Here is a 24,083-nt window from a genome sequence, read left to right as displayed (position 1 = left end):
CTTATTTCTTCAACCAAGGAGGTGGTGATTTTCACTCAGCACTACTAAAGCTCCCAGGACATAAACTTATGAAAGGTTTTTCTTCCCATAAGTTTTACCCCTAAGGCTTGTAAGGTTTTTCTTTCCATTTTCATGATGCCTTTAGCAAAAGCCCAGTCCTGTATAGCCTTAACCCCATAAGAATGGCAACCCATCCTGATGAACATAATCCACAGGGAATCTCTGCCCTGGGATTAACCCCCCAGACAGGACTGAATGAGTCTGACATTTGAAGCAATTATACATATATTCCTCTATTTCTTGCCCATCAGTGACAGTCATTCTTTTCCACAGGGCACTCTGCCTAGTAAACATTTTTACTATCTAGGATTCTAGAACTTCAGCTCAGGAAGGAGTGATATGACTTTCTGGGTGTGATTTTTTATATAACGAGTACAGAACTAGTCTTCTTGGTGTTCTAGTGGTCCTAGAATGAAGATGCTCAACACAGAGAAGACAGCAGGTTAACCAGTTTTAATGGAACCAAATGGTTATACAATAAAATTTTATATACATTCACAAAGACATCTTGCAACCTTCTCTAGGACTTGTAGAAAGTAAGCAGTAGGGAGAACATCCATATGAAGATACTCCAGTAGGAAATGGACATTAGTATTTTGGTCTTTTCACTTCAACCCTACAATGGAAGGAAAAATAGGTCAGTGTAAGATCAATACACTGAACAATTCCCACGGGTCCCACAAAGGAAAAATGCTGCTCACCCATCAGCTTCCATCTTCTTTCTCTTCTCAATGATCTGCAAGAAGAACAGTGACATTCTAATTTCACTGGAGGTTCAAGGCTAATAATCTCTCTCTCATTTACATGGCTCTCCAGCCCCCTGCTTGTTCTTGGGTCTACTGAGCCAGTATCTTCTCCCAGCTAAAACACTCCCACTAAGGGACAATCCCACTTACTGCACTAATCTTCTTCCACTGTCGATCAAGCTCTGCCTTGTCATTGGTTTCCTTGAAGCGCCTGGTTTTCCTTCCTTCAGACATCTTGATACCATACTGGAAGGCAGCCCTGAAAAGATCCATTGGGAGAAGATGATATTAAAGATTTTGTAGCAGTAACAAGGTTTTCCCCAAAAATTTCCATACCCCTCTCCTTACTCCCTACCCATATTCAGTATCAACTCACTTGGGCAAAGCCTCCTTGTTGTTCATATACTCGCTGTATTCTTCCTGGGTATCAAAGTCCCAGCGGCCTAAGGGGCCTTTTTTGTTTCCCTGTAATAGGACAGTACAAGTGGATGAAGAAAGAAACAGAAAAAGTATTTTAATCCTTGATTAAAGTCAGGCTGGGCTGGGGATGTGGCTCAAGCGGTAGCGCGCTCGCCTGGCATGCGTGCAACCCGGGTTCGATCCTCAGCACCACATTCAAAAACAAAGATGTTGTATCCGCCAATAACTAAAAAATAAATATTAAAAAATTCTCTCTTTTAAAAAAAAAAAGTCAGGCTCTCCTGAAATCCCAGGTGCCACCATTCATAAATCCTACCCTAATAAAAAATAAAGGCTTTCTATTTACTCACTCTGTATCAGGTATTGTTCTGAACACTAAACATATATCTTAATTCATTGATGTGACGAGGGAATTATATTTTTGTTTTCTTCATAAAGAAACTAAGGCAGTATCAAATAATAAAATAACTTAGCAAGGTCACAAAACTAATAAATGGCAATCACAGGACGAAACAATTATAGAAGAAACAATTAATCCATACTCTTAATCACTGAAGTATACTGAAAACAAGGAAATGAGATGTCTCCACAATTAATGGTATTAAGGGTGGCTTTATTTTTAAATTTTGTTTTGTTTTGTTTTGGGGTTCCAGAAATTGAACTCAGGGGAACTCGACCACTGAGCCACATCCCCAGCCCTATTTTGTATTTTTATTTTGAGTGAGAATCTCATCAAGTCGCTTAGCACCTCACTTTTGCTGAGGCTGGCTTTGAACTCGCGATCCTCCTGCCTTAGCCTCTTGAGCGACAGGGATTATAGGCATGCACCACCATATCTGGCTTAAGTTACTATTTTTAAGACAGAGGAAGGCTGGGCACAGTGGCGCATGCCTGTAATCCCAGCAGCTCAGGAGACTGCAGCAGGAGGATCACAAGTTCAAAGTCAGCCTTAATAATGACGAGGTGCTAAGAGACTTGATGAGATCCTCACTCTAAATAACAATACAAAATAGGGCTGGGGGTGTGGCTCAGTGGCCCAGTTCCCCTGAATTCAATCCCCAGTAAACTCTCAAAAAAGAGGAAAGGACTGGAGTTGTGGCTCAGTTGTACAGCACTTGCCTAGCATGCGTGAGGCACTGAGTTCGATCCCCGGCACCACATAAAAAATAAAATAAAATAAAACAAAGGTATTGTGTCCATCTACAACTAAAAAAGTTTAAAAAAAAAAAAAAAAAGGATGAAGACTTCTAATACTGGCTATAATAAAATTCAGTTATTTTCTAAAAACTGCAATTCTTTCTGCCATTCCACTTATGTATTAATGCTTGCTTACTGCCTAGGATGGGACCAAAGCCTGATACATAACTGTAGTAAATAAAAAAGAATAGATTTTTGGTCATATCTCATTTGATCTTGGCAAACCCCAAGGAAAAGGAAATGTGCTAAAGAATAAAAGCCCAGGTCCCAAACATCCTTCTAATTTCATACCTGGTCCATTTTGCTATAATCCACCTCCTCATCACTATCCACAGCCATGTCATCCATCCTAAAGAGAAGCAGCAGTTAAACAGATGCTGTAGACTCAACAATCATGCTTCATGATTCACAAACCCACGCATCAGAAAAGGCCACCCCTCCACACTTCATCTAGAACCTAACAGTTCTTCCAAGTAATAAATAAGCAGCCTTGGATCTCAGTATATCAAATTTTTACTTCACCCCACAATTTGTTCTCCAGTCATCCCAGTCTCCCTTTCTTAATAGGGTCCTACGTACGTGGCTGGGTAGCACTCTGCATAACTGTTGGACATGCCAAAGAAATCGCCCAGTTGCTTTTTGTCCTCTGGTTTCTTCAGCATATGCTATGTTAAAGAATATACTACACAGAATACCACCTCTTGCAGAAAAGCTTCAGGCAAAAGGAACCAAGGGCTGAAGACCTCAACATGAAAATTCTCAGAAGCACACTGTGAGTTTGGATGGATCCTCTAAGGAAGGGGCAAGGCATCATTTTATTCCTGTCAAAATTGACCATAAGGCAAGCACGTAGAGGTAGGAGGGATCAGGGAGGCAGGCAGAGCTGTAATGAAGATAAAACAGCTCTTTAACTCAGAAACATTAAAATAAAGGATATGATTCTGTGCCTTCCCAGCCAGCAGACCCAGCAAACTTTTCATTGATGGACTTGATCAACTCCTTGGCAGAACCAGGTCCTGAAGGAAAGAAAGCTCTGTTTAGACCTTTTTTTTTTTTTTCAAAATAGATGATTTTTATTTTTTATATATTTTTTTTTATTTTTTAAAAAGAGAGAGAGAGAGAGAGAGAGAGAGAGGTTTTTTTATTATTATTTATTTTTTAGTTTTCAGTGGACACAACATCTTTGTTTGTATGTGGTGCTGAGGATCGAACCCGGGCCGCACGCATGCCAGGCGAGCGCACTACCGCTTGAGCCACATCCCCAGACCCTAGACTTTGAATTAATACGTTTATAACCTCCACCTCACAAGCCAGGTGCAGGGGCGCACACCTGTACTCCCAACTTGGCAGGCTGAGGCAAAGGGACCAAAAGTTCAAGCCCAGCCTTAGCAACTTAGCAAGACCCTGTCTCAATATAAAAAGAGGATGTAGATGTAGCTCAGAGGTGAACCCCTGGATTCAATCCCCAGTCCCACAAAAAACAAAACACCTCCCCATAATACATCAACATATTTCCAACTTATGCCTTCATTAAAACTTTTTTTTAAAAGCACATAATTTTATGTAACAAAATTTTAACCAAACTCCAACTCATAACAAATTTCTGTGGTTAAAATGGCAGTTGGGAACCCAGAACACTGCACACTCAACTTCTATCTCACCTCTTTAGAACCTCAGAGCTGGAGGAATTATATCTAAAAGCAAATATGTCCTACCATTGCCCAGGAAGATGGGAGAATTCCAGACTCATCCTGTCTATTCCATGAAATAAGACATGATTCTTAAAATGAGTCCAGAACAAGGAAGTTTCCTAATGCCACCAGCTCTTGAGCATTACTTCAGATTCTCAGTCCAGGGGAAAGCAAAGCTGCTAGATGAAATAAGAGATGCTATGAATATGACCCACCTTTGTCAACATCCATTGGCTGGAAAGGAAATGAAAATTGAGGTGAGTATCACTTTAATAGCTTCCCACCTATCCAGCCCCCAAGTCCAAATTGATTCCCTGCCCCACCTTGCCTGTATTTCCAGATTCGGTGACCCACCCATTAGTTGATCCAGGTGCTGCTGTGGAGCCACAAGGTGCCTATAACAGCAGGGTCCCACACCTGGCTGAATGGGCAGAGAGGAGCAGCTCCACCACTTGGTACAAGGGTCCACATCTCACCTCATCATCTACTTTTGGTTTTTCAAAGTAGCTGTGCCGCTTCTTTTCCTCCTCTCTCTCCCGGTCCCGCTCTCGCTCCCGCTCCCTATCTCGTTCTCGTTCCCTCTCTCGATCCCGATCTCTGTCTCTCTCGCGATCACGCTCCCGTTCCCGGTATCTCTCCCGTTCCTTGTCCCGGGGTGTCTTGGTCGTGGAGGGGACATAGTCCCCAATGTCTTCAAAAATGCTTGGGAAAACAGAGATCACTAGCTGTGAAAGTCACATACATTTCTACTTAACCTAGCCATTGCTCCAGTTTCTCATACCACCACAAACAACTTCCCAAAATGCCAAAGGCAAGAAACAGAGGCCCTCCCCTCAGATTAGGTGCTAGGTTTAAGATACATACTTCATGTCAGCTTCAGGAGGTTTCTTCTCTTCCAGCTTCCCTGCAATGTAACCAGGAGTCAAGAAAACAATCCTTAGTTAATACCCACTCAGCTTCACCATCCTTTTCAGTTCTAAATGCCCTTTCAAGCATCTTCTGTTTAGAATATAGGACAGGGACAGGTGTGATAGCTCATGCCTATACTCCCAGCTACTCAGAAAGGTGAGGTAGGAGTATTCCAAGTTTAAGGCCAGGCTGGGGAACCTAGTAAGATCCTGTCTTAAAAAATAAAAAGGAGAGGGATTATAGCTTAGTGGCAATATGCTCGCAAGTTCAATTCCCAGTACCAAAAAAAAAAAAAAAGAAATTAGGATGAATGCTACCACTCTTCCTTCTCATGCTTCAAACCTGACCACTGCTTTCTTAGTAGGTCAAGTAGGAAGAATCTGGATATACTCATCTTTGCCAATGCTCCATTGCTCCCATTTTTATCTGCTCCCTGAAAACCTCCCAATGTCCTGGAGACACAAAGCTCCAGGAGACCTTGGTTCCATCACTGAATAGCCAGCCCTCCAGAGCTAAGGTTTCTCTCCCTAATCCTCCAGGTACCTTTATCCTTCTTCTTGAGCTTCTTGTTGCGGGTACCCTGCCTCAGGTACGAAAGAATCTGGGTAAGCTTGCTGATGACAATGTCATTTGTGGTCAGTGTAGTCTGGGCCTGTAAACCCCAAGCAGCAAGAATATTATTCCACTGAACAGGAAGCTCTTTTATTTATTCACTACTGACTTGGAAAATTAAAGGATGAGTTACAGTTAACCAGGTAAAGATAAGAAAAACAGATGTTGCAAACAGTCCAAACAGAAGAAACAACCTGCACAAAGGCCCTGGATCTAGAATATTCAAGAAAGTCAAAATGACAGAAGAATAATAGAGAGGCATGGTGAAGAGACTATGAAGGCCAAATGTTGCAAAGGCTCATAAGCCCATGGTAGAGATTCTGCTCTTTACCCTGAGAAGGAACCACCGAAAGCTTCTAAACTGTAGTGAGATAAAATCTGCATTTTAAAATCACTATGGACATGTGTAAATATCATAGTGAAAGCTGGGATGGAGAGACTAAGGATGTCTAAAGAGTTCAGGGTTTCCTTGTGGAAAGAAGAGTGTGGTTTGGACTGAAATATTACTGGTGGAGATGAACAAAAGTAATGGATTCAACTGAAATTTATGAGGTAAAAAATAAACAGGAGTTGGTGATAGGATAAACAAAGGACAGAGCACAGGTGAGGCCGATTCTGAGATTTAATGATTATGATAGACTCTTAGAACTCACTCACCTCCATGGTGGGGCAATCAGCCTTGCTGCGGATAAGAGTAGTGGGGATATCCGTGTCAGCATACTCATCATCCAGGTCTACCACATAGGCCATACGACCTGGTAGAAACAGCTCATTCCGTTCATATGCTTTGCTCTTGAAAAGCATACGGTAAACATTGCGGCCTGCACAAAGGGGAATAGTAGCAAGTAGCCAATAAAAACCTTCTATTATATCAGCAGTCATTTATTAAGTACTTGCTCTGTACCAGGAGCCATGCCAAGTGTTATGCATACTTTGCTTCCTTCAATCTTTCACAAAAGCTCTGGGAGATGGGCATTATTATTCCCTAACAAGACTGAGAATTAACTGATTCACCTAAAGTCATACAGTTACCAAGTAACAGAGCAAAGAATGGGACCCAGGCAGCCTAACTTCAAAGCCTGGGTTCCCATTCACTCTTCTACAATGCCTTCTCAAGGGCACTATGTGCCCACATTGTGTTAGATCCTGCAAGAAAGAAGGATGAGGTTTAAGGCAATACTTACAATGATGGTAAAATAAAGCTACTCAATATTATAAGTATGCTTGCTGTACATTTCATTTTTCTTCATCCATATGACAATCCCATGAAGTAAACATTAAACTAACTTTTCACATGTGAAAGCAAAATCGGTTGCCTAAAATCACATACTTAATGTGATTTCATCATGAGGATTCAAAGCCAGAACTCGCTGACTCTATATCCTGAGTTTCTAATCACAAACCATGCTATCTTCCTTTTTTGGGGGGGTGGGGGGTAGTGCTAGGGATGGAACACATGACTTCATGCATATGCATGCTAGGCAAATACTATAGCACTGAGCCACAACCACATGAAATAACTAGGTCCATGTCTGAGTTCTATTGGAATATTTCATGGGAACTAGTTAATTTGGAGGCAAAATGAGATTGAGGGAAAAGGAAGCATACCCTGCTGAGAGCATCAAATTCCCTACAATTCACCTGAACTGCCCTATCATTAATATAGAAATCCTGTACTCACCCAAACGTGTTTTAAATTCAATTTTGTTTTCAGGATCCTCATCTTTCCTGAAAAGACAAAAAATAATTTTTTTCTTTAGGTAAATGTACTTATTTTTTTTAAAATATTTTTTTAGTTGTCAATGGATCTTTTACTTATTTATATGCAGTGCTAAGGATCGAACCCAGGGCCTCTCTCATGCTAGGCAAGCACTCTACCACTGAGCCACAACTCCAGCCAGGTAAATGTACTTCTATTTTAGGGCCCAGCATTCTAAACTCTTAAGCTTTCCCTTACTTGGTTTCCTTCTGGGGCTTTTCCATCAGTTCCTCTTCTTCTTTCTCTTTGCTGGCAATCTCAGCTCGTACCTAACAGGAAATCAAGATTTAGACACTATTTACTTTACATACATTTACTGAATATCCACTATACCACACTGTGGTCAGAAACAGAAACACAATATTAAATCAGACAGACACTGTACTTAGTGTAACGGAGGTTACAGCAAGATGAATAGACAAATTAAACAATTTCAACAAAGTGTAATAACTGTTATGTGAAGTAGATGGGTAATACAACAGTGCAGCGCAAGGAAGGTGAGGAGTAGGAGGGCTTAACCATATCTAGACGATCAAGGAAGGCTTCCCTAAGGAAAAAATTGTAGGCTGATACCTGATGGGTGAGTAACAATTAGTCCTACAGAGGGGCCATATTTTGCCCTTCCCAACTAGATGGTTGGGACTACCATGTATCTCCATCCTCATCTCAGCAAGGTCCACACAAAAGAATTCAACACTTTAGTATTACGGCGCACCTGCTCACCATGACTCACCTTTTGAAGCAGAGCAAAATCCAAGCCTTTCACCAAATGGGTATGTTCCATGTCACCACCCAAGAATTTGGATTCCTGGATCAACTGTCTTCTCTTCTCTGCAGCTGATTTGTCCCTGCATAATGAAAAAGACCCCACCGGAAGAGTCCCTTGTGGCTATCAAGTGCTTCTTAAAATGGCATAGTGTGCTTATATGACAGAGATGCTGAAGGAAGCATGCCCCTTGGTCCTCTTGGTACTCACGCCTCAGCAGTAGGGCCCACAGCTCTATAGTTAGCTGTGGTGCTAATTAGCTCTGTTTCCTCATAATCCTTGTTCACACCATCTCTGCGTTCCTTGGCCCGGTCCCGATACTTCTCTGCTAGTTCTCTTTCTCTCTCAATTTCCTGTTGGCGTAACTTGGCATAATAACTGTAACCAGAGAAATCAGACATGTAAGTTACTATCTCAGGGTCATCAGAACCACTTCTGCCTGTTTCTCTACATCTTCCTCCAGCTCTCTATGATAAAAACTGATAGAACTGCCAGCCAGTTCTTGATAAGTCTTCAAAGTAAGAATCAGAGCCTCTTCCAGTCCACAGACATACTGTTCCAATGCCCACTTGGGACACTCCAACCATCACTAAAAATCTTTTCAATGAACCTCTAAGGGTATGAGAGACTCTTCCATATTGCAATTAAAAAAAAAAAAAAAAAACAACCAAAGAAAAAAGTTGAAAGTTATTCCTGACCAGAAAAATGGAAATATTCCATTTTTGCTAAGTACTTGGCATTCAAAGGACCCACATAAAAGCAGTTTCGTCATCNATTTGTTAGGTGTAGATGGACACAATGCCTTTATTTTATTTACTTATTTTATGTGGTGCTGAGGATCGTACCCAGGGCCTTGTCCGTGCTAGGTGAGCGCTCTACCACTGAGCTACAACCCCAGCTCCCCCTACAGCATCACTCTTAATGTTATCACTCCTCTACATTTATAAAGTAGAGAACCTAAAAATGAAGGAAAATCTCAGTCTCTACTCTTTCCCCAAACACCATCCACCTTAAAACCCACCACCCCTTCACACCCACTTCACCTTTTCTTTTTTCTCCTTCGTGCAGCAGGGTCTTCATCCTCATTGTATTCCCTCGGCATTCTAGAAAGAAAACAAGAAATTCACTGAAAGTAAAATATTGCCCCAGAAATCCCAAGAAGTGTCCTTAAGAACTGAAGAAAAGCTGGTCTAGAATTCTGGCCAAAGCAACAGACTAAATTGGGCAGAAATCCACATTAATACTTATACGTAAACAGTTCTCAAATTTTAAAAATCATCAAGAAGATCTGGAGTACTATGAAAATTATATAGTCTCAAGTATACCCCCCAAAAAGTCTGAATCTGTGGGCTGGAACAGACCCAGAAACATATATTTGCAACTATAATGACTCATTAATGTAAGTTGTCCATGGAATATACCCTGAACATCCCCATCATCATTGGAGCTTCAATCTTCTCAAGGAGAAAATCAGAACCTCAGGCTTTAAAAAAGGATTAGCTTTCCAGCTCCCAGGATATTCTGGATCAATAGAAAGGGATAGGAAGGAAATGGAAGAAAAACTGGATCACTTGAAGACTTACTCATGGTGACGAGATTTAGAAGGTGGTGCAGAAGTAGGTGCAGCCCTTGGGGTCATAAGAAGTTTCCTGAAGTCTTCATTGGTGAGTTTTGATCTAAAAGAACAGGCAAATTTTTAAAAAATAGCACCCAATAATAAATGTAAAAGGAACATGAAAAAAAATTAGCTTTACTAAAAAACAGGGAAATATGAACTAAAACAAAGACATGCCACTTACAACACATTAGGGTTGACTTCTAAAAAATTTGATAAATCAAGTATGAGTGAGAACTTGGGAAGTGGGAATTTGAGAATTTGAGAAGCAGTATATTCTCATATACTGCTGACAGGAACATGAATCAGTATAATCAATTTGGAAGGTAATTTGGTAGTATTTTATTAAAATTTAAATATAAGGATCATATGAATCAGCAACTCTCATTTTTCTATATTTAGCCCAGCCAATGAGTCATATGTACATAAGAAAGCCTATAAAAAGTAGTTCAATTACCAGGCGTGATGGTGCACGCCTGTAATCCCAGCAGCACAGGAGGCTGAGAGAGAAGGATCACGAGCACGAGTTCAAAGCCAGCCTCAGCAAAAGCAAGGTGCTAAGCAACTCAGTGAGACTCTGTCTCTAAATAAAATACAAAATAGGGCTAGGAATGTGTAACTCAGTGGTCAGGTGCCCCTGAGTTCAATCCCCAGTACCAAAAAAAAAAAGAAAAGAGGTTCAATTGAAAATATCACGAGGTTGGAAACAACCTAAATGTCCATCAACTGGAGAGTAACTAAATAAATTGTGATAGTGTTTCTCAAATGTGGGACATACAGCAATGACAGTATAAGCGATCATTTAACGGGCATACTGACAAGAATTCTCTCTTAACCAAACTAAAGATAGACTCCTTTGAGTCCTCTTCTGATTAGGCCTTTCCTTCTACTGACTGCATTCTTCAACTCTAATACAAGAGTAGGGATTTATAGAAAATTACTAATAAACCTTGCTGGTCCACCTTAGAAGAGCAGAAAAGGAGAGTAACAGGTCCAAAAAGTTTAATATCACATAAATAATAATCATGATGACAGTAATATGATGAGACTCCAGAGTCTAAGCTGAGATAGGACAATAACAAGCTCAAGAACAAGCTGGGAAAATTGTTCGTATGGTATGGTGGAGGGAAGGACTTAATTCTTTGCTAAAATCAAGCCAAGGAAAAGGTTTAGTCAAATTAGAACTCTTGGAGAGGCTGGGGTTATGGTTCAGTGGTAGAGTTCTTGCTTAGCATGTGCAAGGCACTGGGTTCGATTCTCAGCACCACATGTAAATAAATAAATAAAAGGTCCAACAACATCTTAAAAAAAATTTTTTTTTAAATAGGACTCTTGGAACTTGACTAAAGTTTAGTCAAGGAGGAAATCCTTATCACCGTTGTGAAAATAATCTCCAAGATATTAAGTGATGTTTTAATAAAAAACAGCAAAATGATAGCTGCAGTACACTACCATTTAAATATTTTAACTAGCAAAACAATGATAAATTTTCCTCAGGTATTTAAATGTATGTACAAGTATATTTAAAAAGAATAGGAGGAAAAGATACACATAAAAAAGTGAACAGTTGTTATCTCTAAGAAATGGGCTGAAATTTGTGAGATTATTAAAGACAACTTTACCCTTATTTCCAATCTTCTAATTCTGTACAGGAGAATTAATTCCTATATAATGTATAATAAAACAACATATTTCAAAAACTAGAAACTTTCCTGACAAAATTTAACTCTAATACTCTTATTCAGTGGGCCTGATACAGTCAAGGTTCACAGAGATAATGGGCCAAGTTATGCAATTTTTTTGACCATCCTTGCTGACAAGATATTTACAATTCTTTCACCATCACCATCACCACTCTTAGTCACTGATAACTGTTTCCATGTTCCTAGGGCAAAATACTCACTGGTGGAAGGAGTGAGGATCATCCACATCATGGCCATCTGGGGCCAAAGGGTTGGAGAACGGCTCACCTAACAAAAATAATTGACATTAATCAGTCTCTTGTACATCAGGTCCTGTGCAAAAACTGGAAATTAGAGCAGTGAACAATACAGAAAGCAAGAATGACAGTGATAATACAATGTAATAAGTGCTGAAATAGGAAAATACAAGGAGCTATGAGAGCAAAGGAGGGCTCCTAAACCTGCTCTGGAGGATTAGACTTTCCCAAAGAGCACATCTAAAATTCATGAAAGATCTGGGGCACTCCTGTTCTCCGTGCTACTTGGAGACTAAAGCAGGAGGATCAAGAGTTTTAAGAGTAACCTAAACGATACAGCGAGACACACAACTTAAAAAAAAAAAAAAAAAAAAAAACCCTAAGAGAAAGCAGAATCTCTGCAACCCACTAGTCGAGTTAAGTAAGGAGGTGACGGGGGAGAGGGCGGGGTGGATTCACTGATAACAGACACCGGTCGCTGCTAAGGCAGAGGTCTGGGAGTCTGAAGCTGCCTGGCCTCTCTTGGGGCCCACCGGCGTCTCCCGACTTAAGCTTAATAGCCAAAATGACGCGCCAAGTGCTCCTAGTGGCGCGGGAAAGAAAGAGCAGATGGCCACATCCTTACTATCTCGCTCTGGCATTTCGTCCGCGGTCTTTCAACGCCAGCAAGTGCCGAGTTCCCAAGAACCAAACGGACAACAAAACAGGAGCCACAGGCCTCTTCCCACAGTACACCCCGGAAGTCGACCACAGTGCTTTGCGTTCCCAGCTCTTCCGTTTCCTCCCTCTCGCACCTCTCGCCGCCCGCGCGCAGAGTGCAGTCTACAAGGCTTTTTTGGCATTGGCTAAAGCTTACCCCGCCTCCTCGCGTCATCCAATCAATGGCGTAGGCTGTGTGTCCGCTATTGGTCCGACTGGAGAACTTGGCTGGAAGGCCTGAGACTGGGAGCTTGAGTACTAGTTAAGATGGCAGCGGCCGCAGCCGGTCGAGCAGCGGGGGCAAAGTTGGGCCTGCGTGAGATTCGCATCCACTTATGCCAGCGCTCGCCCGGCAGCCAAGGCGTCAGGTGAGGCGCAGCGTGGCGAGGCGGGAGGGCTCCGGGACGCCGGGGTCACGACCTCGACCTCCCGGGTGTTTGGGGAAGCCCGTGCCCACAGCACGCGCGGCGCTCTCTCCGGCCCCGTAGGGACTTCATCGAGAAACGCTATGTGGAACTGAAGAAGGCGAACCCCGATCTGCCCATTCTAATCCGGGAATGCTCTGATGTGCAGCCCAAGCTCTGGGCCCGCTACGGTGAGTACGGTCGCTGGGAATATGGGACCCGTGTGGAGGAACAGGTTCGAGAAGAGGGGCTGTCCAAGGTCACACAAAAACATGTGGAGAGGGTAGAATTCCAACTTGAGGCTGCTGTTGCCATTGAAGAAATTAACATTTGTGGGGTTATATATCGCTTTGTATCTCGGGCAGCATGTCTATAGGGGTAGCCGGCCCCCGCCTAGGGACCGGGAGTTTTATAGAATGGGCTTGATTTGAAGACGCGCCTGTAATCCCAGCGGCTCTGGAGGCTAGCCTCAACAATGGCGAAGGGCTAAGCAACTCAGTGAGACCCTGTCTCTAAATAAAATACAAAGTAGGGCTGGGGATGTGACTCAGTGGTCGAGTACCCCCAAGTTCAATCCCTGGTACCCCCACAAAAAAAACAGAATTGCTAGTTAGTTCGCCTCAGCGTAGGTTCTTCCCAATTACTTGTGGCCAGTTCGATAGGGTGTAAAATCTCAGTAACGTGGAGCACTTAGTTTTAGAGGCTGTCCTGAGTGCTTACCTGCTTAACTCATTTAATCTTCATTAATCATTTGAGGGTGTTGATTCTTTTCTCATTGTAGAAATTAGAAGACTGAATCAAAACTTTATAGAATATACCTAAAGTTATCCAGCTAATGTATAACAGGGCTGAGCCTTTGTATTCCCCCCAACACACACCCTTTTTCTAGAATGCACCTCTCCTGGACTTCCATGGCTTTTTTGTTACTATCCAGGTTGTTGTTATTGCAGGTCTGAATATATATTACCCCCCTCAAAAGTGCATTCCCTGACCAGTTATGTAACATTGCCTCAGTCCCTTTTAGTCATACTACCTTATTCCAATTTATTACAGTCCAAAAATTTCTTACCATGTTGTCTGACACCCAATAAGCATGCAGTTAATATTTATATTACCAAACAGTGGCATTTTAATCACAGCTGTTAATTATATCTTGCTAAAGCAATGGACTAAAAGGGGAGGCAAACATAAGTAACTTAAATGCATTGTGCCATATATTATGCCAGAAGTTCACTGGATTAATTCTATACATACAATTTGGTAGTCCCACTCTGCACAGTACATGCTAATTACCTCTCCACCTTTTTCTCTTCCCCTCAGCATTTGGGCAAGAGAAGAATGTCTCTTTGAACAACTTCAATGCTGATCAGGTAACCAGAACCCTGGAGAATGTGCTAAGTGGCAAAGCTTGAAGTCTCCACAGAAGTGTATGTGCAAGAGACCCAGAATCTGAGCTCTGTTGGACTGAATACAATATGGAAAAATGTGTTCCCCTGTTCCTTATAAAGCTTGTGCTGTAAAATGCTGCCTCAGAATGTTCTTTATTTTACCCTATACCCTTTATTGTACAATCACTGAGACAAGGTAGTTTAATACAAAAATAAAGCTTTATTCTTATCAAAAGCCACCAGCTGAGCCAGGTGCAGTGGCCGACACCTGTCATCCAACTACTTGGGTGAGGCAAGAGGAGCATTTGGGAGTATGAAACCAGTGTGGGCAACACAGTAAGACCCCATCCCAAAGGGGGGACCGTAGGGGATGGGGGAGGGGTGATCCAGGGCCTCCAGAATAAATGAGCCACAGAGTCCCCTCTGGGCCATGCTGGGTAAAAATCGGAGCAACTGGGCTCCAAAGGTGTTGGCTTAAGTGCAGGAGCAAAGAGAATGAGACCTCATGATGGTTCTAATATCCCAAAGACGCCATTGTTTACCCCTAAAAGAAGCTTGGGAGGCAGGATAATGTGCGACATTGAGAAACCAGGTCAGCCACGAAGAGCTATCTGCTGGAGGGCATGCACCCGATCCTGAAGCTGGACCTCCTCCTGATGTCTTTCCAGAGCCTGCAGTCCTGATTGCTGCAGGAAGGCCTGGACAGCCTGGGGAGAGAGAAAAAAATAATAATTAAATACTTGAGTCCCCATGCCCTAAAACTCAATTCCCACAACCTCATGGGTTCCACTTCATGGAAGAGGGTGCATTGCCAACAAGATGATGAGTTCTAACCTGCAGCCCACAATAGGCTAGGCTAGCCCAGTCTAGTCTAGAGAAGCAACTATAGTTAGGACTATAAGGTAAAGGAAGTATGGTGAGACCAGAGGTGTCTGAGCTGGGGAGAATAGCAGGGCCAGAAATCTACCTCTGGACGATACAGGAATAGCAGCTGTAACAGCTCCAAACTCTGGCCTACTACTTCAGTATCAGAGAGGGCCAACATGTTCAGCAAACAGGGAAGCAGGGGTCCTGGCCACAGCTGCCGGCAGTAAGCTGGACCCTTCTCTGCAACATTGCAAAGAACTGTGAGTACCTGTGGAGAGACATGTATACAGTCCCCAAAAAGATGAAAACCAAAGATTTTAGAGAGAATACATGTAGTGCTGACCACACACCTAGACACTGCCTGGTTCTTTCATATACATGTATTGTAATCCCCATTTTAAGTGAGACTGAAGCTTAAGGTAGGAAAGTGCACTAATCCAATTTAGGAACTCGCCTAAACTGGTCTACCTCTGAAATTATACCACACCACCTGCTAGCTCTCAGTTAACCGTTCTGAGGGTTCAGGACTGTTTTTGTTTACACTTTGACAAGGAGGTCCTAGACTCGTGACCCAAATACATACCAGTACACTAACCACATTAGATAGTGGCAACAGCTGCAAGAGGGGCTCAATCAGATCCAAGGAAAGCAAGGAGGTACACAAAGTAGGACTGTTTGCTGTAAGGGAAAAAGTCAGTATGAAGTACCTTAAATTTGGGCCTGAACCACTGTCCCCCAAATCCTATCCACTTTAGACATAGGTAATACTTCCTCATAGCCCAAGCTAAAGTCCAGGTCCTTCTCAGTCTGGAGCAAGAAGTGCTGCTCCAGACCAATGGTCTATAGGGCCCTGTGGATAAGGAATACCTGCCCCTGATGCCATCTCAGTCCTGGGGCATGTGCAGGAACTTGACTTCCTGAGTTCAACAGCCTTTGCCCCTCTTCACAAGGCCCTTAATTACCATTCTCATCTCCCTAGGAAGGCAAGGATTTCAGAGACCTGACTATGATTTTGGGGACCTGAGCTCCTGGATTTCTGAAAAGGCTTAGGGAAGCCAGAGTCTCATAGAGATCCCTACCCTATCATCATCCTTGGAGTCCCCTTCTCCTGGCCTGACTGGAAGTTTAATTTATACCTCTATATCCTATAGTACAGTAGCTTCTGGCTCTGGGGTCTGGCTATCACCAGGGGATTAAGTCAGGAAAAGGATTCCATATTTGTGATGTGTTTGTATGTACATCCAACACCCCATAGATGTGTACTTGGAGTGAGTATGGTGTTTAAGCCCGGGAGCGCATAGTAGGGAATTAATGTGAGCACATCTGTGTGTACTGCAGATATACCCATTCTGTCCCCATGTGTGTTTGAGTCCATGTGTGCCCATGGCAGAGGGTTTTAACTGCACTTCCAGTCTCCTTGCTCATGAGACCCAGTGTGATCACTTATCCCCAGAATCCTGTGTACCGACTAGGTCAGGCAGAGGCCTGGCTGGGTTTGAAGGACAATAAGAGTGCTTCTGTCTTAAAAATGTTTCTGACTGAAGCCTTAGCGGAGCCGTATTTACTTATTGAGGCCTCTTTGGTAAGCCTGGGGAACAAGCCAAGGGCAGGAAGAGTATAAGGCTGATACCTCACTTCCCTATACCCACAAGCAAGGACAGGGATCCCTGAGCTATTCTTTCAACCCACCATGAAGGAACTGGGGCAACTGGAAAGGAAAAGTGCCTGACAGCCATAGTAGATAAAGGGTTCCTCTCCAGGAAGTCATTTCAGGGCCACCTGCCCGTCAAAAGATAAGTATAAAGTGGGAGAGGTTAAGTGCAGATCTTCACTAATGGTCGGCAGGAGGGATAAGTGAAGGGCATCTCCCAGCCCAGAATGCAGGGCCCCTGTTATGGTTTTAGAAGTGCTCTCCCCCATCCTCTAGTCAGCATTTGTTTCCTAACAGCTCTGTTCTCTCCTGCTTTGGTTGTTTGTTTTTTGGTACCAGAGATTAAACCCAGGGGTGCTTAGCCACTGAGCCACATCCCCAGCCTTTTTTATTGTGAGACAGGGTCTAAGTTGCTGAAGCTGGATTTGAACTTTCAATCCTCCTGCTTTAGTGAGTTTCTTACTTTCTTTCTTTCTTTTTTGTACTAGGGACTGAACTCAGGGGCACTCGACCGCTGAGCCACATCCCCAGCCCTATTTTGTATTTTATTTAGAGACAGGGTCTCGCTGAGTTGCTTAGTGCCTCATTTTTGCTGAGGCTGGCTTTGAACCTGTGATCCTCCTGACTCAGCCTCCTGAGCCACTGGGATTACAGGCATGCACCACCATGCCCAGCTGTGCATTGGTTTTAATAAACATTTTGGTAATGGTAGAATAAATGAAAAGTAAAATTTTAAAATAAATTTTAAAACTTGAATAAATCTTAAATATAAAATCAGGACTGGGGATGTAGCTTAACAGTAAAGTGCTTGTCTAGCATGTGCAAGGCCCTGAGTTCTATCTCCAATACCACAAAAAATGAAGTTTCAGGTCTGGGAAGATTGTGGTGCATACCAGTGAGATTATTGAGTAGCCAGAGGCCCTCTGGAAGCAGGCTGGGCTGTTTCTGAAGGAAGAACTGGAAGAGGATAAATAAGGCTGCCACGATACGTTCATCTTTGAGTTGCATTTGCCCTCCCACAGCCTCTACTGCCACCTCTGTCAGCAGGTTGCTTAGACACCGGAGCACAGGGCATGCGAGCTGCAAAGACAAGATGAGGGTTAGGTGTGAGAAAGAAGGGGTTATCTGAACACCAGAAGAGAAGAATATCTTCATCTAGAAAAGATGTCTACCAGGCTGTTCTGTTTTTTTGTTGTTTGTTTGTTTGCTTGTTTGTAGTGCTGGGGATATAACATAGGTCCTTGCACATGCTAGGCAAGTGCTCTACCACTGAGCCCCAGCCCACTACCTGTTCTTTTAACTTACCAGCTCCAGTCCTGCCTCCTCCGTTTTCTGGACAGCCCCCGCCAAGTCCAACAGCAGTAGCCCCAGAGTAGACAGAGCCCCATGGGTGATGAGCAGAGCATTATTGACCTGACTTTGCAACAAAAAACAAGCAGTCACTATCTAGGTAATCCCACCTTTAAGCTGGGAAACAGCCTAAGTCTGTGGGTCTCCTGGGCCAAAGAGAGGACCCCAAAAAGGATGAAAACTCACTACAGCAATTCCAAAAACCTAAAATTCAAAGGCCTAAGTGTCATGGAAGGAAGCCCTTTCCTTGGAGTTCTGCAATTTTCCCAACTGGCCTATGTTACCTACAGATGATGTAGTGAAGGCACCAGGCAAACTCCACAGCAACCCCAGGGTTCAGTTTGGGGCCAGGTTGCATCAATCGCAGCATGTGCTGGGGGAGGAGGGAGTCCAGGATAGAGCTGCCAACAGAAGAGCTGTTAGTAGGAACCATGAAGATGTCAATGGTTCCTCCCAAATCCTTTTAGCAAGAGGCAAAGTGTCCAAACCCAAGGCTCTTCCTAGTCAGACATACAGAGTTAAAACGTTCAACAGCTTTGGAAATCAGATCTGATCAGGTATCCATGGGCTATACTACCAAGAACATCAACCTTGGCTGCACATGTGGAGAAATAATTTTACTTACGGAATGATCTTCTCTGGAGCTTCCTTAGCCTGCAGAAGCTGGGACAAGGCATATCCAAGGGCTTCCAGCACAGCCACATGAGGGGACTAGAAGTAGACAGTAAAATCTGTCTCTGGAAGCTGGGTCATAAGGTCTCCTAAGACTCAGCCCCTTGACAGAGCAGAGACTAGAGCTACCCAATCAAAGCCAGTGGAGCATGCAAAGAGGAGTGATAGGTTTGCCCAGGGAAGAAAAAAAAGGCACTCACCTGGATGCAGGCAGCCAAGGCTGAAACAATGCCCTGTGGCAGGAGCTGCTGTCTCACAACCTCACTCTCCACAATCAGATTCCCCAGTGTATACAAACAGAGCTCCTGAGAGCAGGAAACAAAAACAAGGGCTGCATTCATCTCATGCCACAACAGAGATGGGATAAGAAAGATGGAACAGTCTGGTCCTTGAAGCTTATAAGAGGGTAGCTAAATGATGGGTATACACATTGCTATAGCATCAGGGGAAGCAGGGGGCTTTTTGTTTGTTTGTTTTCCTTGCCCTTACATATAGCTTGAATTGGAACCAATTGGTTTGGTTTTGGAACCAGGGATTGAACTTGCCACACTGAACCACTAAGGCACATCCCCAGCCCCCTTTTTATCTTCTATTTTGAGACAGGGTCTCACTAAGTTGCTTAGGACCTTACTATGTTGATAAGGCTGGCCTTGAACCTGCAATCCTCCTGAGTTGCTGGGATTACAAGTATGTGCCACCATGCCCAGCCCCAAAATCACAATTTTAAATTCTAAGCTCAGAGCAAGGTAGGAGGGTACAGGGCTTACTATGAAATCTGAGCTGTGACCAGAAAGGTAGGTGAGGAGGTAGGAAGTAGCTGGCAGGCAGGCCTCAGCCACCACAGACTGCTCAGAATGAGAAAGCTCATGCAGGCACCGAGCTGCCTCAAGCTGCAACAGGGCTCTGTTGCTGGTCAGGAGCCCAACCAAGGTCCGCATGCTGCCCTCCAGCCTACATGAATGAACACCAGAGACCTGTTAATCATGTGCTCCATTCCCTTTACACTGTCCCCTCAGAGCCCCAGCTGACCCATATCATCCACACAGACCTGATGAAAATTTGCTGTGTCTCAGGGTGCTGCAAGCCTCGACGAAGACTGACCAGAGCCTTCTCTCTCTCCTTTTCCTCTGTACCCCGCTGGGCTAGCCGCAAGAACTCCTGGACCTGAAGCCCAGAACAAAGACAGAACACACAACAGCCAAGAAGCAAGTTCTGAGATCCTCTCTACCCAATTCACCTGGGAGGCCTTCAATATCACACCACCATCCCTAAAACTTGTCATGAATACTAATATAGCTAAATCTTGCAAGGGAGCACACAGGTTGGGAATTAAGAGCGAGTACGAATACCCGCCCTACAACATACCCTATAAGGGACCTGAACCCCAGTTTCCTCACATGAAAATGAGAATGACAGTATCTACTCTGCCTTTTTAAAAGGTTATTTCAAAGGTAACATTTAAACTCCTCAGCATGGCAAAACCTACTCCTTCAGCCATTCTCCCCATGTAACCTACACTCCAGCAATACCTGGCATGATGTGATTTGTTTTAATGCTTCCAAGCTTTTGCATGACCAGTCCCTCTAGTCTTCCTTCAATAGACTAAAGAGTTTCTCTTGCCAGGCACAGTGGCACACGCCTATAATTCCAATGGCTCTGGAAGCTGAGATAGGAGAATTGCAAGTTCAAAGCCAGCCTCAGCAACAGTGAGTGGCTACGCAACTCAGTGAAACTCTGTCTCTAAGTAAAATACAAAATAGAGCTAGAGATATGGTTCAGTTGGTAGAGTACTTGCCTCCATGCACAAGGCCCTGGGTTCAAACCCCAGCACCACCAAAAAAAAAAAAGGGTTTCTCTTGAACCTCATGTTTCCTTCCATTATGATAGGTGGTATCATATCACAACTGTCTCCTTCCTTCATTGGTCTGTAAGCCCTTCAAAGAAAATAACTTTTCATCTTTGTGTACCTCAATGCCCGCCACATTGTCCTGGCATAAAGTAAGCACACAATGAATAAGCAGTATAGGCTAGGTGTTAAGTGCTTGGTAAACTATTATATGAAAGCATGCACAATACAAATACAAGGCATACCCCAGAGCTTGCTGAATGTAATTTCATTTATTCATTCAATAAATACTGAACATTTACTGTATTTCATATACTGTGCAACCATTTGATTTTTTTTCTTTTTCTTCCCTCCAGTACAGGGATTGAAGCTAGAGCCACTCTACTACTAAGCTACATCCCCAGCCCTTATTATTTATTTTTGAGACAAGGTCTAAGTTGCCAAGGCTTGCCTTGAATTTATGATCCTCCTACCTCAGCCTCCTAAATCACTGGGATTACAGGCATGCAATCGCACTTGTCTGCCATCTGGGTTTTCAATGATGGCAAATAAGATAGGAGGATTTTGTGAATTTAGAGTCTAGTTGGAGAGTCAATAAACAAGCAAATTAGATAATACGATTAATATTCTGCAAAAAACAAACAGGTTGCCAAAATACCAATGCCAAAAGAGATCCATTTTAGATATTACAGATACAAAGTCCTTGAAACAGGAAAGGAATTGGCATATTATTCCAGGAAACGAAAAGGGGGCAGTGGTTGGGATGAGTAAACTAATACAGGCTGGAGATAGGCAGAGGTGACACCATGATGGGCTTTGCAGGTCACAGGAAGGATTTTGGTCTATTGTGTTTTTAAAAGACCTACTGCGAGTGGCAAATGTAGAAGCTTTTAGGAGGGTGCTGTAATATCCAGAGATGGTGGTGACAAATACGATGGCGAAGTATGTAAAAAATTGTTAAGAGGTAAAAACGGTCAGGACTTGACAATGGGATGATGTAGAGAGAAGGGACAATTTATTGTGGAGGATGATGCCCCTATTGCTGGTTCGACCCACTAGATGGAGACGTAGAGTGGATCGCGTTCAGGTAGGAGGCAGACACACTTCAAATACTAGTGAGGCTTGGTGTCCGCAGGAATGGACTATAGCGCGAACCCAGTCCTGCCTGGCCCGCTCACCTCGGCTTCTCCCAGAACCGCGGCCGAAGATTCCCCTCCGGCTTCCTCCGGGTCGTCCTCTCTCAGCAGTCTCTTGCTGACCAGTTGCTGCTCCCTCCGCGCCTTCCGCAGTGCTGGGAACAGAATCGGCTCAGTGGGTGAGAGGCGACGTGGACCCAGAACCCGCGGGTCGGAGCGGAGGATCGCCTCCCCCCATCTCCAAGCGCCACCCTCACACCAGTGCTGCCTCGCCCGCCCACACCTGCCTCCCGCTCCCGCCGGCGGCGCCGTAGCTCTTCCACCCCGCAGGCCATCAACCCGGGGCGGCGGGGCTGTCGGGTCCACATGGTAGAGCTGGGGGATATCCACAAGGAGCTCACTAATCTCAAAACAGCTACACACGGCCGTAGGGAGAAAAATGGCACCAACTGCGCAGCCGCAGCGCAGAGCGTGGGTGGAGGGACGAAGTGAGGGCGGGGCGAAGTGGAGAGGAGGGGTAGGGCCTGGCCGGAATTCCAAACGAGGGCTGGTTGGCCAAATCTCACAACGCCAGAGACAGAGCTAGGATTCTAACACTAGTTGCCGACTTCTGCTGTCATTGTATTTAATGAGGAGCTGTACTCACTGCTTGGTCCTCAAGGATTTCAGTGATCTAACCTAGCCTTGGGGCATGGCTCAGGCAATCAGCGTATGCCAACAGGATATGCAGGAGGCAGTGTGGTCTGAAGCTTCCTTATTTGGGTTGGGGACAGATGTACAACTACTCCTCAATTAAAAAGCAAGTGTGAGGGGCTGGGGTTATATCTCAGCGGTAGAGAGCTTGCCTCGCACATGTGAAGCACTGGGTTCGATCCTCAGTACCATATAAATGTAAATATATCTATATCTATCTATATATGTTATCTATAGATAGATCAAGTGTGAGAGTCAGATGGGATAGTGCATGCCTGTAATCCCAGTGACTCAGGAGCCTGAGGCAGGAAGATCACAATTCAAAGCCAGTCTTGGCAACTTAGTGAGCCCCTGGGTTCAATCCCTGGTACCAAAAAAAAAAAAAAAAAAAAAATTGATTTTCAAGTAGCTATTTCCCTAGAAGTCTAGAAATATGAATTTGCGAGTGCTGTCATAAATGTTTAGCCCTTACCGCCATCTGGGACTCTTGTTTTTTTGTTTCTGGGTTGTTGTTGTTCCCCCCCCCCCCCCCCCGCCTTGGCAAAACTGGTGATTTACTAATTAATCCTCATTCAACATACTTCCAGCCCTTTCTTCTAGGCACAAGAATTGCCCTGGAAGGAGGGCAGGGAATAGCAAGTTACAAATGGGAAATATTTCTTCTTGGCTGAATGAAAGGCTGAAGTTGCCCTCCAAATGCAGTGGGATTTCCACAAGGGAGTACCCCAAATCTTTACAAATTAGGTTGGTTTTATTGAAAGCACTAGGTGCCAGAGTGATCAATCCAAGGCATTTATTAGAGGAAGGTAACTACTGAGTGGGCAGCAGTGTCCTAACCTAATTACAAACTGCAAGAGAAAGATGTTCTACCTATATACGTTCATAACAAGGAAATCAGGGTATGGAGTTTATATGAGAGGTTAAGGAATTTGGCTTAGATTCTGGGCTAGTTTCTTTCAGTGTTTTGGGCAACAACCTAAATACCTTTACTTGTGCCTGGGAATGCTGAAGGCCCTGGCTTGGGTTCAAGCCTTCAGGGGAAAGCATGCAGCTGATCAGGTCACAGAGCCATCAAAGCACTTGGTATTTCTTAGTTAAGATGAGAGAAAAAGTGAGAGCACCTTGAGGACCCTACAGGAAATTTACATTTAAAATATCTTGTTTTCCAATTTCAGGAGAGGAAATGAGTACTGTGAATAAATGATAGAGCAACTAGGTCAATATGTGTCTGTTAAACACCTGTTTTTTGTTTTTGTTTTTATGGTGCTGGGCATTGAACCCAGGGCCTTGTGCATGCCAGGCAAGCAGTCTACCAACTGAGCTATATCCCCAGCCCTGTTCATTTGTTTTTGGTTTTGGGGTGTTTTGTTTGTTTGTATTTTGTTTTATTTTAGATACTGGGTGGGGATTGAGCCCTCGACACTTTACCACTGAGCTACATCCCCAACCCATTCCACCATGCGACCAGCGCACTGGTTTTATTAAAGAGGTTCTTGGCATAAAAGTTAGCTAGTGAGATCAAAATAAAACACACAGACTCAATTACCTTTTTCTATGACCAGGTCCGAGACAGCTCTCACCTCTCTGGTTCACACCTCGAACCACCCGGTAGGGCAGCAAGGCTTACTCAGGGCTAGCAGGAGAAAGGCAGAGCACGCCAGGG

The 24,083-nt window shown here is 43.8% G+C and overlaps 3 protein-coding genes across 7 annotated transcripts; 1 reads left to right on the top strand and 2 right to left on the bottom strand.

Annotated features, from left to right (window-relative positions):
* Nucleotides 1–498: 498 nt before the first annotated feature.
* Nucleotides 499–12,494, bottom strand: Ik (IK cytokine). The gene is made up of 20 exons (XM_015484958.2): nucleotides 12,340–12,494; nucleotides 11,679–11,745; nucleotides 9,744–9,836; nucleotides 9,204–9,263; nucleotides 8,371–8,538; nucleotides 8,128–8,242; nucleotides 7,593–7,663; nucleotides 7,317–7,363; nucleotides 6,293–6,456; nucleotides 5,567–5,675; nucleotides 4,979–5,018; nucleotides 4,591–4,816; nucleotides 4,330–4,348; nucleotides 3,361–3,439; nucleotides 3,003–3,083; nucleotides 2,715–2,772; nucleotides 1,183–1,271; nucleotides 957–1,065; nucleotides 762–796; nucleotides 499–676 (listed from the first exon to the last, which is right to left on the bottom strand). Exons 1-20 carry the CDS (start codon nucleotides 12,353–12,355, stop codon nucleotides 649–651), a joined length of 1,674 nt encoding a protein of 557 aa, XP_015340444.1. The 5' UTR covers nucleotides 12,356–12,494; the 3' UTR covers nucleotides 499–648.
* A 123-nt stretch (nucleotides 12,495–12,617) lies between these two features.
* Nucleotides 12,618–14,339, top strand: Ndufa2 (NADH:ubiquinone oxidoreductase subunit A2). The gene is made up of 3 exons (XM_015484987.2): nucleotides 12,618–12,781; nucleotides 12,902–13,008; nucleotides 14,138–14,339. The coding sequence occupies exons 1-3, from the start codon at nucleotides 12,681–12,683 to the stop codon at nucleotides 14,227–14,229; spliced, it is 300 nt and encodes a 99-aa protein (XP_015340473.1). The 5' UTR covers nucleotides 12,618–12,680; the 3' UTR covers nucleotides 14,230–14,339.
* A 66-nt stretch (nucleotides 14,340–14,405) lies between these two features.
* Nucleotides 14,406–22,197, bottom strand: Tmco6 (transmembrane and coiled-coil domains 6). 5 transcript variants are annotated; one of them, XR_001503473.2, is made up of 12 exons: nucleotides 22,011–22,197; nucleotides 21,770–21,882; nucleotides 19,794–19,909; nucleotides 19,513–19,696; nucleotides 18,946–19,050; nucleotides 18,699–18,784; nucleotides 18,358–18,474; nucleotides 18,029–18,140; nucleotides 17,617–17,803; nucleotides 15,656–15,750; nucleotides 15,173–15,312; nucleotides 14,406–14,912 (listed from the first exon to the last, which is right to left on the bottom strand). XR_001503473.2 is itself a non-coding variant. In XM_015484971.2 (12 exons), exons 1-12 carry the CDS (start codon nucleotides 22,093–22,095, stop codon nucleotides 14,799–14,801), a joined length of 1,482 nt encoding a protein of 493 aa, XP_015340457.1. In that variant the 5' UTR covers nucleotides 22,096–22,197; the 3' UTR covers nucleotides 14,406–14,798. The 5 variants fall into 5 exon arrangements, 4 of the variants coding, with proteins under 4 accessions (XP_015340457.1, XP_048667617.1, XP_048667616.1 ...); XM_015484971.2 differs by having other exon boundaries at nucleotides 15,173–15,340; XM_048811660.1 differs by having other exon boundaries at nucleotides 15,173–15,340; nucleotides 22,015–22,141.
* Nucleotides 22,198–24,083: the final 1,886 nt, after the last annotated feature.

Source organism: Marmota marmota, unplaced genomic scaffold (assembly GCF_001458135.2).
Source record: "Marmota marmota marmota unplaced genomic scaffold, marMar, whole genome shotgun sequence".
Lineage (NCBI taxonomy): Eukaryota > Metazoa > Chordata > Mammalia > Rodentia > Sciuridae > Marmota > Marmota marmota.
The sequence above is the reverse complement of the archived record's forward strand: the minus strand, read 5'-3'. Positions and strand labels throughout refer to the sequence as shown.

Coding starts and splice junctions, on each gene's coding strand:
- Ik (XM_015484958.2), bottom strand. Junction 6,457..7,316: donor TGAATTTAAAACACGTTTGG/GTGAGTACAGGA, acceptor CCCTTTGTGCAG/GCCGCAATGTTTACCGTATG. Junction 1,066..1,182: donor AACAAGGAGGCTTTGCCCAA/GTGAGTTGATAC, acceptor GGATCTTTTCAG/GGCTGCCTTCCAGTATGGTA.
- Ndufa2 (XM_015484987.2), top strand. CDS start 12,681: ATGGCAGCGGCCGCAGCCGGTCGAGCAGCGGGGGCAAAGTTGGGCCTG. Junction 12,782..12,901: donor CCCGGCAGCCAAGGCGTCAG/GTGAGGCGCAGC, acceptor CCGGCCCCGTAG/GGACTTCATCGAGAAACGCT. Junction 13,009..14,137: donor CAAGCTCTGGGCCCGCTACG/GTGAGTACGGTC, acceptor TCTTCCCCTCAG/CATTTGGGCAAGAGAAGAAT.
- Tmco6 (XM_015484971.2), bottom strand. CDS start 22,095: ATGTGGACCCGACAGCCCCGCCGCCCCGGGTTGATGGCCTGCGGGGTG. Junction 19,910..21,769: donor CGGTTCTGGGAGAAGCCGAG/GTGAGCGGGCCA, acceptor TCTGGGCTTCAG/GTCCAGGAGTTCTTGCGGCT. Junction 15,751..17,616: donor GCTACTCAATAATCTCACTG/GTATGCACCACA, acceptor TTTCCCTTACAG/CAAACAGTCCTACTTTGTGT.